At 37.4% G+C, this 16,455-nt stretch overlaps 3 protein-coding genes across 3 annotated transcripts; 2 read left to right on the forward strand and 1 right to left on the reverse strand.

Moving 5' to 3' along the window:
• Positions 1 to 580: 580 nt before the first annotated feature.
• On the reverse strand, positions 581 to 4,451 carry LOC141906857 (succinate dehydrogenase cytochrome b560 subunit, mitochondrial-like). Its single transcript, XM_074796302.1, has 6 exons — positions 4,369 to 4,451; positions 3,829 to 3,891; positions 3,563 to 3,670; positions 3,384 to 3,445; positions 2,619 to 2,773; positions 581 to 2,299 (listed from the first exon to the last, which is right to left on the reverse strand). The coding sequence occupies exons 1-6, from the start codon at positions 4,386 to 4,388 to the stop codon at positions 2,195 to 2,197; spliced, it is 513 nt and encodes a 170-aa protein (XP_074652403.1). The 5' UTR covers positions 4,389 to 4,451; the 3' UTR covers positions 581 to 2,194.
• Positions 4,452 to 4,682: 231 nt separating this feature from the next.
• Positions 4,683 to 9,653, forward strand: LOC141906954 (succinate dehydrogenase cytochrome b556 subunit-like). The gene is made up of 6 exons (XM_074796454.1): positions 4,683 to 4,761; positions 4,978 to 5,031; positions 5,576 to 5,683; positions 6,090 to 6,151; positions 6,242 to 6,399; positions 7,046 to 9,653. Exons 1-6 carry the CDS (start codon positions 4,745 to 4,747, stop codon positions 7,148 to 7,150), a joined length of 504 nt encoding a protein of 167 aa, XP_074652555.1. The 5' UTR covers positions 4,683 to 4,744; the 3' UTR covers positions 7,151 to 9,653.
• Positions 9,654 to 10,749: 1,096 nt separating this feature from the next.
• On the forward strand, positions 10,750 to 15,892 carry LOC141907258 (uncharacterized). The gene is made up of 11 exons (XM_074796850.1): positions 10,750 to 10,947; positions 11,347 to 11,586; positions 11,881 to 12,017; positions 12,090 to 12,228; positions 12,409 to 12,576; positions 12,814 to 13,086; positions 13,174 to 13,317; positions 13,514 to 13,831; positions 13,908 to 13,952; positions 14,261 to 14,345; positions 14,910 to 15,892. The coding sequence occupies exons 1-11, from the start codon at positions 10,881 to 10,883 to the stop codon at positions 15,556 to 15,558; spliced, it is 2,265 nt and encodes a 754-aa protein (XP_074652951.1). The 5' UTR covers positions 10,750 to 10,880; the 3' UTR covers positions 15,559 to 15,892.
• Positions 15,893 to 16,455: the final 563 nt, after the last annotated feature.

Consider the following 16,455-nt stretch of genomic DNA (forward strand, 5'->3'; position numbering starts at 1 on the left):
TGATTCAGTAATCATTGATTAGGTTTGAATTGTTTTTGTTCTATCCGCGATGAGTTGGTTTCGATTGACTTGTTAGTATCCATCTCTGCCCAGTAGAGCGATACATCGTTACTGGATGCAACAGTGACAATCATCAATGAGATACTGTGTTACAGAGAAACTACTCCTAGTGGCAGCACTAGGTGGACGGTTCCTGTTCTTTTCACTTTCTGGCTGTTATTGTGACAGTAGGATGCAGTTTAACAGTTGTCCGTTTAGTTTGACTCTATGTAAAGCTAGATTATTTCATTTCCAATGTCTTAACACAGGGATTGATCTAGTTGGTGGCTTTGGGGGTCTGGACCCCTGTATTCTCATCAAAGTTGCCTTTTTCTCATGACAGAGAATTTTGAAACCTATAAATTTGATATCCATCCTCTTAGGAGCCAGGTGGAACCTAGAGTGCTTGCCCCCAACACTGGCGTTCAGGAAATCCTAGATCCGCAAGTGGTTAGTCGAGAAATTGTCAAAAGCCAGTCAGTTTTCGAAACAGTCAAAACGAAACAATCAAAAACAATATTAAGTAATGTACATACAGCACTAACTTTATTACTTCTATACTCTTGAATTGAATAATGACAGCATACAAAACAATCTTCACTTTTTCAAGGGATTTTCATTGCTTAAAACTAAAACATGTGTTAGAGACAATTTTCTTATAGAAAAATTCAAATCATATTTGGCAAATATAAAGACGGTTAAATTACATAGTTTTTACTGTTTAGAACTAACTTTTACATTTTGATGTGATTGAAAAAGATTCCTTTTGAAAAGTATCTCGCGACGGACAAATTAAAATAAACAAATTGCATGAGACAGATTCATACATCAGTTATATATCACTTATTCACTAGATGTATTTGAAAATGGCACCAGAATTAAATTCAGCTGTTTTTATCTTACCGCTCGGTAACTATGAAGCAGCACAGATTGAGTAGAATGAATTGAAACGCTAATCTCTTCACAGAGGGTTTGAGCAGATCTGCTAGCTTCAATCCAATGGGTCAGGATTCCTTAGTACCCCGCAATAGCTGTATAACTTGGAAGTATTTCCCGCAGACAGCGCTTTGAGCGTGCAGTACTGCGGAAAAGCGCTTAACAAGAAAATTTTATTATTATTATTAACGTTTAGAGCCTCTAATGTAAGACAGACAGGGTTCTTACAGATCAGAAAACCTTTAATTTCCTGATACAATTATGAGATATCCTCAGTGGGGACTGCTTGTTCTCAAGCAGCTCCTTTTGCCTCTCATCATCAGCAAGGATCATTCCTGATTTTCCCTGCAAGGAAAAATACATCCGAAATTCCCTGATTTAATCTGTAAGAACCCTGGACAGAGTATTAGCTACTAGCACATGATTTCATAGACATTAAATACAAAACTGTACGATATCGATTCAAATACAACAATTTCCTAAAATAAATAGCACATTATTCTACTGTTCGTGCACCTCACTAGTCCAGCTTAATCAATAATTATCAATTCCACTCCTCTAATGTTAAATTGTGTGCAATGCAATATCATTTCTTGACAAGGTGTGAATTTTCGCTATAATATGATAATAAACACAATGAAAAAACTATTACGATAAATAAATATGTACATTTAATCAATAGACTACTGATATCATCTGTTCACTGAACCAGAGGAGTCGATCTGAACCAGAGGAGTCGATCCGCCGAAAAATGAATTATTATGTAATCTTTAGGAACCAGAAACTGAAGTATTTATTGGTCACTATACAGTCAAGATACTGTGAGACCTGCTTGATTTGGATATGGAATAATTTTGGATTGATTTGAATAGAATTCTTCCAGTTTATGAGAAATCTGAAATAAATATCATATATATTACATACATTTATGTACTTGAACTGTATATATCCAGATGAAACTGATCCGAATTAAGCAGTTTTTCACTGTATTTGAGTGAAGGAGGGTTCTCGAAAAGGTAATACGTATTTGCTTACTTTCAGCCACCTCGCCTCATGCATGCAATTTAGAGTGATACATACACAGGGAGAAGTGGCCGATCATCCATCGATGTCTTTATCACGAATAACTGCTCAGAGTATGTATTTCAGGAAAATATTGAAAAGGAAACTGGCTTTCTACTCCTGCTGGCTGTACGCGTTATAGACCGCTGCGGTCAGTTTACAATGTAGCGGTCAGTGCAGCTACGATCCACGATAAAGTGAACACGAAATATCCGCTTCGGTAAAGTTCTTTCAATCCGAACCCATAACACAAATCCCACGACTGAAATAACAAAACACATTCGAAACATTAATTCCGGCAACTCGAAACGCTTGGTACCAGTCGGTAAACTGATCAAGTCGATGGATTTCATTAACATTCAATTGGAAAAACCTTCTATTTGTCGGATTCTCAACTCAATATCCAGTCAACTCTGTATCTGGTCAGACTCACCAAGTCATTATTTGGATAAGTCATCAAATCACGTCAATTTTTGAATCTTAATTTGTATTTACGTTTCAAATTACTGAGTGCAAGTCGCCATTTGGATAAATCAAAAAAATTCGACTATCTTTGGAGAACAGGTTTGTTACGGACGTACCATGTGTCTGATACCGTTTATCAGGTGATATATAATCGGCCAGCACAGTATTGTTTTTGCGATGTAGATTCCGGCGGGTCCAATAGAGATTAGATCCATATAGTAGGGCAGTTTATGCGGCATCAATGGCATTACACATCCAAATCCACAAACAACTGTAATACAATAGAAACATGCAACATTAGTAGTTGTAGAATAGCCTAACTCAATCACTTACCACCAACTTACAAATTCCAAGAGTTTTCCCTCATTTTTCGAAATGTTATAACACAAAATTCCCTGAGTAAATCTCGAGGAAATTTTATGTCTAAGATGTAACAATTTAATCTTTTTTATGAATTATGTATTAAGAAATGTGTGGTCAACAACATATCCAAATTCCCAGGCTGTTTGCAAAATTTGTCAAATTCCAGGTTTTCCAGGTCAGTGACCAGTAGACCACTGGTAGATGGTTTCTAGAGTCTGAAACGTTGCGTCTTTACTTATTTATTTTAATTCTTGATAGATAAATTTCATTTTCAATCTTTCAAATTTGTAGAAAGTGAATTCTATTCAAATTATTAACACAACATTCAATATCTACCGGTACAACCATTTTATGACATTTTTTTTCAAAGTTGCTTTGATTAACGATCAATCAGCAGCCTCAACAGAGACCAAAACATCTTATCAGCGCACTTTCACAGTTTCAAATTGTCGTTGCAATGGGGAAGTATATGTCTGAAAGGTTGCAGATTGATACATACAGTTAGCTATCCAATTTACCTATTCCCATTCCAATACCAGATATTCTATGCGTAATAGACAGCATCGATGTCAACTGCGCCCTAAAATATTCGAAAGGAAAATCACATTTAAATATCTTAAGTCAAATAGATTTCAACACTACAAAGGCCTAACTATACTGGACATAACCACTTTTATGGATAGAGAGAAAAACTTACGCGTAAATGGAAAGATGCGGAGATTGAGGCCTTCCGAGCTGAACTTCATTTTTATGCCAAAATTCTCTCATTTCTTCGATAGCTCTCTGATTGGTCGTTATCGGGAGACTGAAAATAAATAATATCGTCATCTTTAAGAACTGAAACGAATAAATCTTCTACATCCATTCCTCAGACTCAGGGTTTCCTTAGATCCGTTAGATTAGACAGGGTGGCCACTTTCACTGACTATTCCCTGATGTGTACTGAATCTATGATGTTTTTACCTGTTTGTCATGAGTGGAATAGCTCGTGATGTTTGCTGTAGTAAACCTTGACGGCCGCATAATCTAGAAAAACACATCAGAAAATACTACAATTAAAATTCGATTGATTATTGTTGTAGCTGAAACAACTACAGGTAATAACCATTACATCATAACAGTTCCCCAAAAAACTTTTACAGGTTCTAGGGGTAACCCATGTATACCTTATAATTAGATGTCTGGTATTCAGACTAAGACTAAAAAAAGGGTAGAGTCTAACCCTGGGTAATGTTCAGGTCTAAAATTAGGCTTAACGTGGATTGCGCAATCATGAAATTGGTTCTACCATCTGTAGATTGTATGAAAATATGGTAGTCCTAGGATATGTTGAAAGGAAGGATTGTTGAGCCAGGACAGGAAGACAAGGGAAGGCGGAAATTTTTTGACATTTTCTATTTTCTAAGCCAGATCTACTTCGATTTTTACAGACTGAAGAGTTTACAATAATGCACGATACAGAGCTACAGCGTGTTAACTAATAAACAACATCAAAATCATTACCGTAACATCGATAGAGCCATTTTAACAGTCGTTTTTCTACGTTTTTTAGATGTTTTTTATTCGACCTCCACAAAACGTAGCTATCACAAGATTCACGCGATTCGCCGCAGGTCTAGGTACTTCGATATATCTCATAGAAAATAATCAAAACTATCATTTAAAACGACAAGAAATTTGGTATAGTATATTAATCAGACATAATATAGATATATTTTGAAACGAATTTTGAATTATTATTCTTGTTTATTATTGATAATTAGGGGCCAATTTATTGATCATGATAGACCAACAAGTGGAGCCGTGAATCGCGGGGTCGCTCTATACAATTTGACGGATTTTCTCCGAGTTTTTTCATTTAAAAGCGAATTTATACAGAATGTCGGCAATTTTGAGGTACATTTTTGCGTTTCCCTTGTAGATCGATAAACGATGTAGATTTAATCATGAGAAATATATTTTTCTATGGTTTTTACGGTCGAAGATTTCAATTCGAAACGATTCGTGGATCGAATAGTAGTCTGTCCAACTTCCGTTCGCGGTTACGTAAATGTGACGAGTTTGTTGAGAGTTTATTCTGCTGATTGAGTGGGTTTCTTTATTTTTTTTTAGGTTAGCAACACGAAGATGCCTTCTACAAAGAAGCACACCATTTATGACAAGGAGGTAAGTACCTCGCCTTCCTCTGATCACTAACTAAGACAAGTAATACTGACTCTCTGTCATCTGTGTGAATCAAGATTCCTTGACCTAGTATTGGACAAAGTCAGGGGCGGATTTAGAGGGGGTTCAGCGGGTCCGAACACCCACTAAAATTCACAAGTTACCCTTTTTATTAGAGGCCAATGGAAAATCTATTTGAAATCCTGGATCCGCCCCTAATAGTCTAAGGCCAAAAAAATTGATACCTTGTTTCTCCGCTCTGCTGAGCTTAAATGTTGACCCGGCCGGCCGCCTATCTACCCTATACATTACTTTTTTTAAAATCGTGATCAATTTCACCATAACAGACTCGGCCGCTATAGAAATGAACTGTTTATAAATTTTATCATATTTTACAAAAATGACCCGGCCGCTGCGGAGAAACAAGGTATCATTTTTGTTTAGCCTAAATACTAGATGCATAAGAGTCTTAACAACCCCTCTACTATAGTTGTAACTGGGGTTTTTCAAAGCTTTCTTTCTATTTTTGCCTGATTTTTTCTTTCAGTTTACCGATCACCAATGATCAAAGAGCGATCAAAGAAATGGAATATTTTTGGCATAAAAACGAAGTGAAACTGTCGCGACCGATGTCACCACATTTATCTATTTACAAGTAAGAGTCACGTCTTTTCACACGACAGCAAGTTTTCAAATCCTTGTAGTCACGATGGAATCTCGAACGCTGCTGTGGGAATTGAAGATTCTACTTCTTATGGCAAGCAAACGATTTACCGCTCCGTGTCGCTAGTAACTTGGTCTTTCATATTGCGTGTTTATTAGTCAGAAATTGGATGAACTTTTCAAAATTTTAAATGAACACTGAACAAATCAGTGAGTAGAAAAATGAATTTAATGTTCTGTGATGACAGGTGTCTAAAAATACAATTCAAAGTTAGTTGATACTGAACTAATCCTGACAACATAAGACCGAGTGCTCATCACGCCATCTGGTGAGATATCTGGTGATGTGTGTGTTATTAGCGATTAATCATTATCTTCTTGTGTTATTTTATTTTTAGAGTTGAAGTCACCTCACTATTGTCAATCACTCATCGATTAACTGGAGTTGGTCTTTCTGTCGGTGAGTAATTCAGAAAAAAACAACTCTAACTTTTACAAAGACTCAAGGGATTTGTAAATTGGTAGAAAGTTTGTCATTTGCTATTTTCAGGTTTAATCGGACTCGGTTGGTTAAGTTTATACAACACTAATTTTCGACTATTCGCCGATGGAGCTCTAGAACTGGTCGGACCGTGGGGAGTATTCGCAACGAAGGCCGTCCTCGTTTGGGGAATGGTTTATCATCTGCTCAACGGAATCAGACATTTAGTAAGTTCACACGCAGAACCTAACCAAAAAAACGCTTCGATTTTAGTTGTAACCTGCGACCAGTTGTACAGTCATGACTTGAAATTCAAGAGTTAAGACCAGTCTAAGACCGTCTTAGTTCTACGGTGGAACCTCGTTACAGCGATCTTTGCGAGACCAGAAAATCTGTTCATTGCACGTAATGAACGTAAAGCCTAGCGCGCATCGACAGTGCGATTGGAGACAACTAGTTGCAAGGCAGTTTTCGGCGCATGAGAGGAACTGGCTGGATACGATCAGTTGCTTGAACGTGTCGATGTGAGCGAGCTTACGATTGGTAAGCGTCGATCTATCTCCAGTTCCAGCCAGTTGCCCATGTTCTACTTTTGAGCAACTGGTTGTACTCAATCGCAGTCATATCCGTCGATGTGCGCGCTCTGGATCTCGACGTTTGACATGCGCCATGGAGTTCATCCGAGATGCGTTCGGTAGCAACTAGTTGTCTCCAATCGCAGTGTCGATGTGCGCTAGGCTTAAGGATACGCCTGAAACCTGTTAGGGGTTAAACCTCTTTTGGACCTAAGTCATGACTTTGCAACTGAGGACCGAGTTCCACAGTTCTAATGGGTCTGTATTATAAATGATATTGAATTTCGGTTTGTTGCAGGTTTGGGATCGAGCCGTAGGACTGAAAATAAGTGCAATCTCTAAAAGTGGATTAGCGATGGGCGTGGCTTCGGTCGTGTTAGCGTTAGGTCTCGCAGCTCTCTAGCAGTATAGTAGAGACACACAACAAATCAGTCACAGTCTTACGCAGATAGATTCACTCAGGGTTTAATCAAAAAGCACCAAACTACTTTATTCAGTATTCTAGCCTTCCCCAGTTTGACATCATCACTCTTAACGCAGTAGGTATCAATCTGCTGTCTGCGCCCTGAACCCGCGGACCTGCCTGGACCCTTCAGATCCTCAGAATGAGCCATTCAAGATTTTGTTACTATTCTTCCTGTTTTTGATCATCTACACTTCATCTGAGACATTCTAATTGGATATGAACCGCAAAGACCATTTTATCAAAAACAAATTTACCAGCGCATTTTTAAAAACTGATCATCCAGACTTCACTTTCTGAAGAGGAGTGGTTCAGGACCGAAGGAGTGTGGTTCAGGGTCCTGCATCAATCAGTACAATCAACAGTATTTCTCTTCAATAATCAATTATTCCATTATTTAATCATAACGTTTTTCTATGTTTTTTTGTCAATTGTTTGTGTATTTTCTAGTATTATCTCATATGATCTCTTCATGTAAAAACATATATATATAAATATAACGAATGCTTGCCGGTGCACAAAGTCTACAAACATCGACTTACTAGAATCTGGTAGTAACCGACTTCAATCCTTCGAAATCTGCCTTTCAAATGAATCCACGACTTCCAACGCGATTTGAAAATGAAAAAGGTTTTGATATCAGATTCCTAGAAGTCGATGGTAAAAGACTTGTCAGAACACAAGCGAAAACTCAGGGAACGACGCTGTACAGAAACCTAGATTATTTATAGATATTATTAGAGATTTGATATTTTACGATAGACTCAATTATTATTCTACATTATATTATCATATATTGAACTAATGTACAAATGTATATTTGGTGTTTAAACTCATGTCATCTGTGTATAGTGTTTCCTCTACTAACTTGTCAATAACGGATTCAGTTCTGTTAAGAGTTAAATCTGAATTAGAATTACAGTGTAGTTCTTTTCTGTTATTTGACTCAAAGGTTGAATTTTAACTCCAACCGTTGAATTAGCTCCAGAATTGTTAAACTGGCTCCAAAACTGAGGAACCGGCTTCAGTTTTATATTGTAGTTCTTTAACTTGTTTAAACTCTAGGATTAAATCATTTAGAAATTAACGCATTAATTAGTTCATAGTGATCGGACTTCATTACCAGGATTCAGTTCCACAGTTCAAAGTTAAAACAACTGTACTTACTCCGCCAACTACTGTGGAATTGGTTCTAGTTTTGGCTGTTGGTGTAATTACAATCGAACTTGCTTAACTTTGACTGTAGCCAACTCTGTAAAGTATTTTTACTCATTTCTTAAAATCTACCTCTCTTGGCCGCAGTATTTCACGTGTAGAACAAAAATTATCGCATTTTTCTTGATGAATCCAGTCTTTCTACCTCAACATTCTTAAACTATTCCTTAATGTACCAGTACTATATTATAGTGTATTTCAATTTCTGTAATGTCACTACTAATATGATAATAAGATAAACCTGTGATACTGTAACTTTACGATGATATTGCATGAAATATGTAAAATAGGTTAGTACTGAATTTTTGGGCGTGGTTGCACAGTCATGACTGGAAGTCAAAAAGTTGTCTATCTTAAGACTGGTCGTAAGTTGTCAGATAAGCTGTATAACTAGCTGAGATCGTCTTAACCCTTTCAGTGCGTCTATGAATCAGTGATGGATTTTGCTAGTACACCGCACTGTGGTGCATTGATGAAATTAGTAATTAGTAAAAATCTCTCTTGAAAAATGGGAGCCCCTGTCAAACATAGTGAAATGATAGTAACTAACGATACACCGCACCGCGGTGTAGAGGCACTATAGTGGTATTCCCGTTATTCAACACACTAGGGTGGAATTTTTCAAATATTTTAAATTATCTCCAGCACTATAGGGAATTTATTAGTCAGCACTGAAAGGTTTAAACTGGTGTTAAATCTCAAACAATGTGACTGGGCAGCTGACGCTGGTGATGAATACTATGGAGAAATATGGTTATAGTTGTATACATGAAGTTTGATACGTAACGAGTTAGAAATGAATGATATTGTATGTTAACAATGATCTCTCAAAGCATGACGACTATCAGTATTAGTAGCAAAAATGCATGAATTCCTTCATATTTTTGGTATTAGTGAAAACCTCGCCACCAACTGTTATATACGTTAACTATGTTTGTTTACGGCATTTGTGCCACCCTACTATAATATATGTACACGGTAAACTCACATTGGCGAAATTCTGAATAAAATGTTTGGGAATGTAGACATTAACGTGCATCATTGGGGAAATTGAATTTGGTATATGACGCTCATTTCTGAATACACACCTGCTGAAAGAAAGTCAATTTGAAATCTGTTATATAACATTGTGAACTAGGCTTTAAACTGAGTTTCATGTGTGTTCCGTATGGCTGTAGATTGATTGTGTATTTTGTGACTGATAATAAATTTGGTTAGTGTTTTGAAATTGTTTGGTTTTCTGCTTTTTTCTGGGAATTATTTTAGATGAGCTGTTCCAGCAGACATGTGAATGTGGAGTCATGGTTTGTAGTTTTTTGTTGGGCTTACTTTTCAATTGCTACTTTTTTATTCACTAGTTTATCTGCAATATATTTGTCGCAACATTTGTTAAGTGATATAAAGAATTCATCAAATAACAAAAGCCAAGCACACATCACTTCTGGGCAATTAACATGTCCTTGGGCATGAATGACATGAGTGAAATTTATCAATATTTTTATCCGAAGATAGTAGTACATGTACAAACTACTGTATTAGTAGAATAGTCATTGATTCAATGGTCTGGAACCTTCAGCGTTTCGCTGAGCAGAAGGGCAGTGGCTTAAAAAAAACTGCAAAAACGAATTGTTTTGTAGAAAAATTGCCAGTTGAGTAGATACAGTGCTGTTTTTTAAAGTCTGAGAATTTTCTCGGAATCCGGCCAGCAAATCGGTAAATAGTTTGTCCACTACGGTCGTCCAAAGACTCTGGCAAGCGAATATTGGCAAGCTAATGTTAGTTCACGTTTTCCCCGCTACCATTATACAAAGAGGCAGCACTAGACGGTCGACATGCGACTCGCTATTTGACTGTGACGGGCGAGATCATATTCAATCGTCAACCATCGAAAACGCTAATGTTTTGTTCAATGAAATTATTCTCTTAATAAAGACTTTAAGTAAATAGAAATGATTCTCAATCACGACGAAATAAGAATCAATTCATGAACCAGGTCACAGAATGTAGCTTCATTGAAAATCACACGCGTTGGTAAAATGTCTAGCGCGCATATGAGCGCAATTCACGAAAAACGTTACTTTTTTCGCATGAAAAATACTAAGAAGCGGTTACTTAGCACGTTACTGCTTCAAACCATGCGCCCCGTAGATAAGAATTGTGTCATCAAATCAACGGTGTGTGTTTATTCAACTATAGTCCTGAATGCGACTTTAAGACAGGCCTAGCTATCTTGTGCTTATCATAAAACTTATCTTGAAACCTATGATATCTCATTGATTAAACTGCACATGTATTAATTGTAAGTGTTTAGTTATACATGTATGTATATACACATTGAACTGTCCACCCTTATATTCAATTGAGTGAAAATAACGGCTCGGATGAAACGGAGATGGCGGTTAAACGATCCTACTGATTATGTCTGTTCTGATCGCGTTCATCATTAGAGAGAATTATGTCGGTTTTCACTCTGGTGGTGTATGCACTCTTACTTCTGATAGTCAACAGCGAACAAACCGCAGGTAAATAGATATATACACCAATTGAAGAAGAAAGCTGTAAAGACGATGTCAAACTAATAGAGCTGGATTTTCAAATACTATGCACCTGCTTCATAACAGGATTTACTTCTACGGGTATCAGACAACTTTGTTATAACAGCTTACTGTTCTTGGGAAATAAATCAGTTTTGAAAATGGTACATCGTCGAAAAAATTTTTTTCTCATTTGAATTAGAAATTTGTCTATGAAATCCTAGACCCTAGGAGTCCACGATGACGAACCAACGAAGACATCGATTTCCAGCCTAAACCCTGCAACTTATTAATTACTTATGCTAATCATCTGCTATAAAGTTCATAAAGACCTAGATTAGGGTGTTTTGAGTAATGGAAGAATTCGTTTTTGGAATGTTTTTACAGGATCTGATCCGACTAAAGTTTGTCCTGAAACGCAGTTGGCCAACGCATTTACCAGGTTCAATGATATCTGCTATTACGCGACGGATAGGGATAATTGTAGCGATATCCTGGGCTCGAATCTACCTCAACCGAGAACAGTGCTGCAAACTTCTGCCATTGAAGAATTTATGGCGGAAAACGATATACCCGACACGACGATTGACATAAACCCATTTTTAACTGATTGGCACTGGACTGAAGGTAATATCAGTTTTACACAGAACAGTTCCGAATATCGAAACGTGTATTATTTCTTGTTTGCCAGTTACTTCACTAAGACATTAAGCTATATACCAATGCTTCGTTATTGCTATACAATTCAAATATTTCATTGTGAAATTTTACACTTGATTGCTTAGAAGAGTTTACAAGAACAGTTTGATAAATGAAAAAGGATGCGGCCGCTGAAACAAGTGGGAAACATTATAGAAACTTATCATGGATATTTTCTACGTAGTTTCTCTAGTCTTAACTTCTAAAACATTGTTTTGGTAGATGCTACGGTTGTTTCGGCGCAGGGTTGTTATATGCACACGCAGAAGTTTCAATATTCCACAGTGGTTGCGACGATGACACCAGATTCCTGTAAACGCACTTGCCGATCTCTGTCGTACAAAATCGCCGCTGTTCAGGTACGTTATTTGCATCGTCGGCGTTTTTTCTTTCCATTCTGTGAAATAGAATAGTTTTACGTGCTTTTTTAGAATGGCAACAACTGTCATTGCAACATGACCTGGAATCCATATTTGTTGACCAGTGGGGACAAATGCACTGTCAAATGTAGCGGCGATGAACTCCAACTATGTGGAGGTCAAGACAGCTATTACGCGTACCATATTTCGGGTAAGCAAAGAGACAAAGACCCCCTTATTACGAGTAGTTCAGGGCCTGATGTAAAACCTGAATCATTTCATCAGATATTATGTCTAGTTCATGTCTTTAAGTCTAATTTAGACTGGAACTGAGAATTCTTTTGTAAGCTAGACCAAAGATGAGACGGTGTTTGTTTTGTATATTGTGTAGATACCGTCCAAGATTTCAACGTCTGGACTCGAGGAAACCCATCGTCGAATCGGGACACTGAAAACTGTGTGTACGTCCAATACGATAGGTCATTGGACGATGCTACGCATGTTTGGAAGACTGGAAAGTGTAGTGAACGGCTGCAATACGTATGTGGAACAAAACAAGGTAAACACGTTAATGAGGCTGCAGGTGTATCGTTCTGGTTGACACCAATTTGAATTAACCTTTTTTTCAAATTTGTGAATTGACTTTGCGAGTCCGTACTCTTATCTACGAACCTATAAATCTTGGTCATATTTCCAACGCTTATCCGAAAGCAAGGTCTTTTTTATTTGTTAGTATAGATAAAAATGGTACATCGAATATCTTTAGATCAAACATAAGCTTTATCTCTTCTGGTAGGTTTGAACAGCAAGCCTTGTAAGCCATACCAAAAACAGATAAATGACGTATGTGTCACTATAACCTGGAAGTTAGCGAGTGCAACGTCCTGGCACAAGGCTAAATTAAGATGTGAAAACCTCGGCGGTTCATTACTATCCATCCGGGACCAGGCATTCAACGGAAAACTCTCCAATACATTATTCTTGTACGGCAGTGAAAAGCGATTTTGGGTCGGTCTGACGAATGTCGTTTGGACCTGGGGTAGAGTTAACGCACTTTCGGACGCTTACGGTATGAAATGCCCAACTTATCCTATATATACCTCCGTATAACTAGTAATCAACATACGCTATTTGCTATATGCATCCATTTCTTAAGCTTATGGAATAAAGGAGACGTCCTGGAGTTCGAAAACTATTCTAAACATTAGTGATAGCGTATGTACATTCTTGGACTCTCGAACTCATTACTGGACCAGGAAGCAATGTTCATTGAACCAGTCTCATAAAATCTGTCAAAAAGGTAACAACAAAATGATAATATATTTTGGATTTTGGTATCTGATATCTACTTCATTAACTAATATACGGATATGATCACATTCATCGTAGATGTTGGCACTAAGAATAGTCTAAAAGTCGTTCATTTCTATTATTTCAATAGCTTTAAAAGGTCCATGCGGGCTTATTTACAAAGTCTATAACGTCTTCATTTCCAGATGCACAGTTTCTTACAACCACGACCACTACTGAACCGACTACTACTACAGTCACTACTCCTAAGCCTAAACCTATCACACCAGTTCCTACTAAACCGGAACCCACTACGACTCGCAAACCAACGACTACGTCACAGTTGACCACGTCACATAATCCTACAACCACGTCGAAGTTGACTACGTCACAAAATCCCCCAACTACACAACAATTACCCACGTCACAGAATCCTTCGACCACACATCAAATGCCATCGTCACAAAGACCATGGACGACTGAAAGTGTCCTTTCGTCGACCACTGAATACAGCGCTACTAGTGGTAATAATTGTGACGTCATTATTCAACCTGGAAATTTAATCATTTACGTTGAAAATCCAAACTTTTTTATTTTCAGCGTCACCACAATCACAGTCACAATCATCTAATGGCTTTATATACGGTAATAACGCATAATATAACATAAAAATATGTAAGAAAATATTGAGAAGTTTAGAGGTCTTTTTGGCGTTTCTTCGACCTTTATTTTGATAAGTTTTGAAAAAGTACGACTCCGCTCGTTGTCAGAGTATATTCAACAAAAATATTGACCAAAAGACTTTATCTGAATGTCATCAAAAACAATGTGATCATAATGTATAATATATATAAATGAGGTGGAACAATGTATACATTGTGCACATTACATATCATATCCTGATTGTAATTGGATCGAATTAAATCGAATTATTTGAATGATTTACTTTCCAGCTATTACAGGAGCCGCAATCGGTGTTTGGTGTTTAGTGATCATTCTCGTCGTGTTCTTGATTATCTACATTAGAAAAAAGAGAAGGTAATTAGAAAAGAGACGTCTGTCTACACAGTATCAATAGAAACACCCCGCTATATCGATTCTATTGATAAACCGTGACTAGTCTCAACTATGTCTAAGCAACTCGGTCTGATTTCTCCAAGTGACACAGGAGTGTCACGAGTTGGAGTTAACTCTGAATTACAATCAGTTCATTTTCAATATGATATAAATCTTTGTCAAATCCTACGTAACTCAGAACTGTGAAAGTGTGTCCAGAACAGTACCATTCTTTTGCCCGACCCCACTAATTATTCAAGAACTGTCGACTCGCTCCAAAAAAAAATCGAATATTCTTCTTTTGCAAAGCAAGTTATATCCACTGGTAGGATGATACAGATTTTCTGGTACCACGGCCAATCAAAATATTCCGTACATTCGGATGGGAAGAATAAATAATATGATAAAACCAACGTTTTGCAAATCAATACATTGATATTTAGAAAGGGTAGGACGATATATGGGCTTTCAGCACAGACCATCGTCAGGTATGATCATTTTTTCTCGATGGATTTCCCAAATGCTTCTGTTCATTTTGTTTTCCAGACAACGATCTGATAACAATGTCAGATTGGTATCTCGACTCCCGAGTAGGAAAGACCTCGCAAACGGTGCTAAATATCGCAACAAACCGATGGTTTCCCAGAGATACATCGATATACCGGAACCAGCCGTGCGTTACGGCGGCGGAAGTTTCGTAAACGTAAGCGTTGATGACAGTGAAATATACTGCAATGACGTCAGACATGAAAGTGACGTCAGTGATGGCGATTATCTAGTACCGGATAGTTTGAAAAATCATAATTCGAACTCGGGACCACGGAATCAGGATAATCCGTTATACATTAAACCGGCGAAACAACGAGGCGGAAGTGCGGCTAATGAGTACGAGAACCCGGATGATGTATTGCCACCAGGGGGCGTAGAAAATCCGGCGTATGGATTGAATATTTCAGAAAACAATTACGACGTTATTACTAACGCTACCTCTGAAAACAATACTCAAAATATTGCGATGAAGACCATCGGCACCGCGCAATTGAACACTACCGACAGAAATCCCGAGTCAGAATCTGCGTATGACGTCATCATAAATGCGAATCACGTAGCATCCGGTCGCGGAACGGACGGTGTTGTTGATGATGACGAATATTCGTACGTGTATTCCGCTTACCCAGTCGCCAAACCAAAATAACCATTATTGCAAAAAAAACAAACTAAGATACATTTATGTAGTGCGTGTACACAAACACTTTGCTGAGGTTCGAGGCGGCCATAGTCAACAAAAAGCTCAATACAAAATCTCACAATACAAAAATTAGTCAGAAATGTTTCTTTGAGCTGATGTATTATTCGACGTTTCGACTTCTTCCTATTGATTGTCGTCAGCCTGCGGTAGTCCTCTATCATATGTGATGATATTGTTATCATATAATCGTTACATCGCGGACTCGGACTGTTTCATCAAGATTTCCATCACATTCGACGTTTTGTGTAGATTTTTGTTTTGCCGAATTCAATGTTTTATCTCTAGAATATGTTTATTTTAATCTTAGAAATAAATAAATTTGTTAAGTCTTACGCACGCGTTATTCATTTTCTCAAAAAAGTCGTAATTGTGGCTATAATTATAGTTTTAAAGAGAAAAAGTCACGCGGTTTGAAACATTCCGGGAATTCTAAATATATTTTTACGTATGATTACATGATAATAGACAGGGACTTATCGGTGACACTAGTTTTATGTTATTCCGTTTACAATATATTACAAATTGTCTTACACGAATTCAGCGTGATAACGACCTATCCCTGCTCCGGCTGCCGCGGAATGAGGGTACCTCCAAGAAGATATATTTACCCCGCGAGAACTGAGGCAAATGGAGTTTTACTATAACATCTATAGTTTGATATTTACATAATATATACATAGACTAAGCGCTAATATTTCTCCACAGATCAAGAAAATGATTGATCATATAAATATAGATAACAGTAACGAATACTTAGAAAAATCGAGAGAGACCCCCTTCAACTATATTAATATACACAATAGTGATCTGTGTCACAAATATATATATGGTTGTGAGCGCTCT

The sequence above is a fragment of the Tubulanus polymorphus genome, chromosome 6 (assembly GCF_964204645.1).
Source record: "Tubulanus polymorphus chromosome 6, tnTubPoly1.2, whole genome shotgun sequence".
Taxonomy (NCBI): Eukaryota; Metazoa; Nemertea; class Palaeonemertea; order Tubulaniformes; family Tubulanidae; genus Tubulanus; species Tubulanus polymorphus.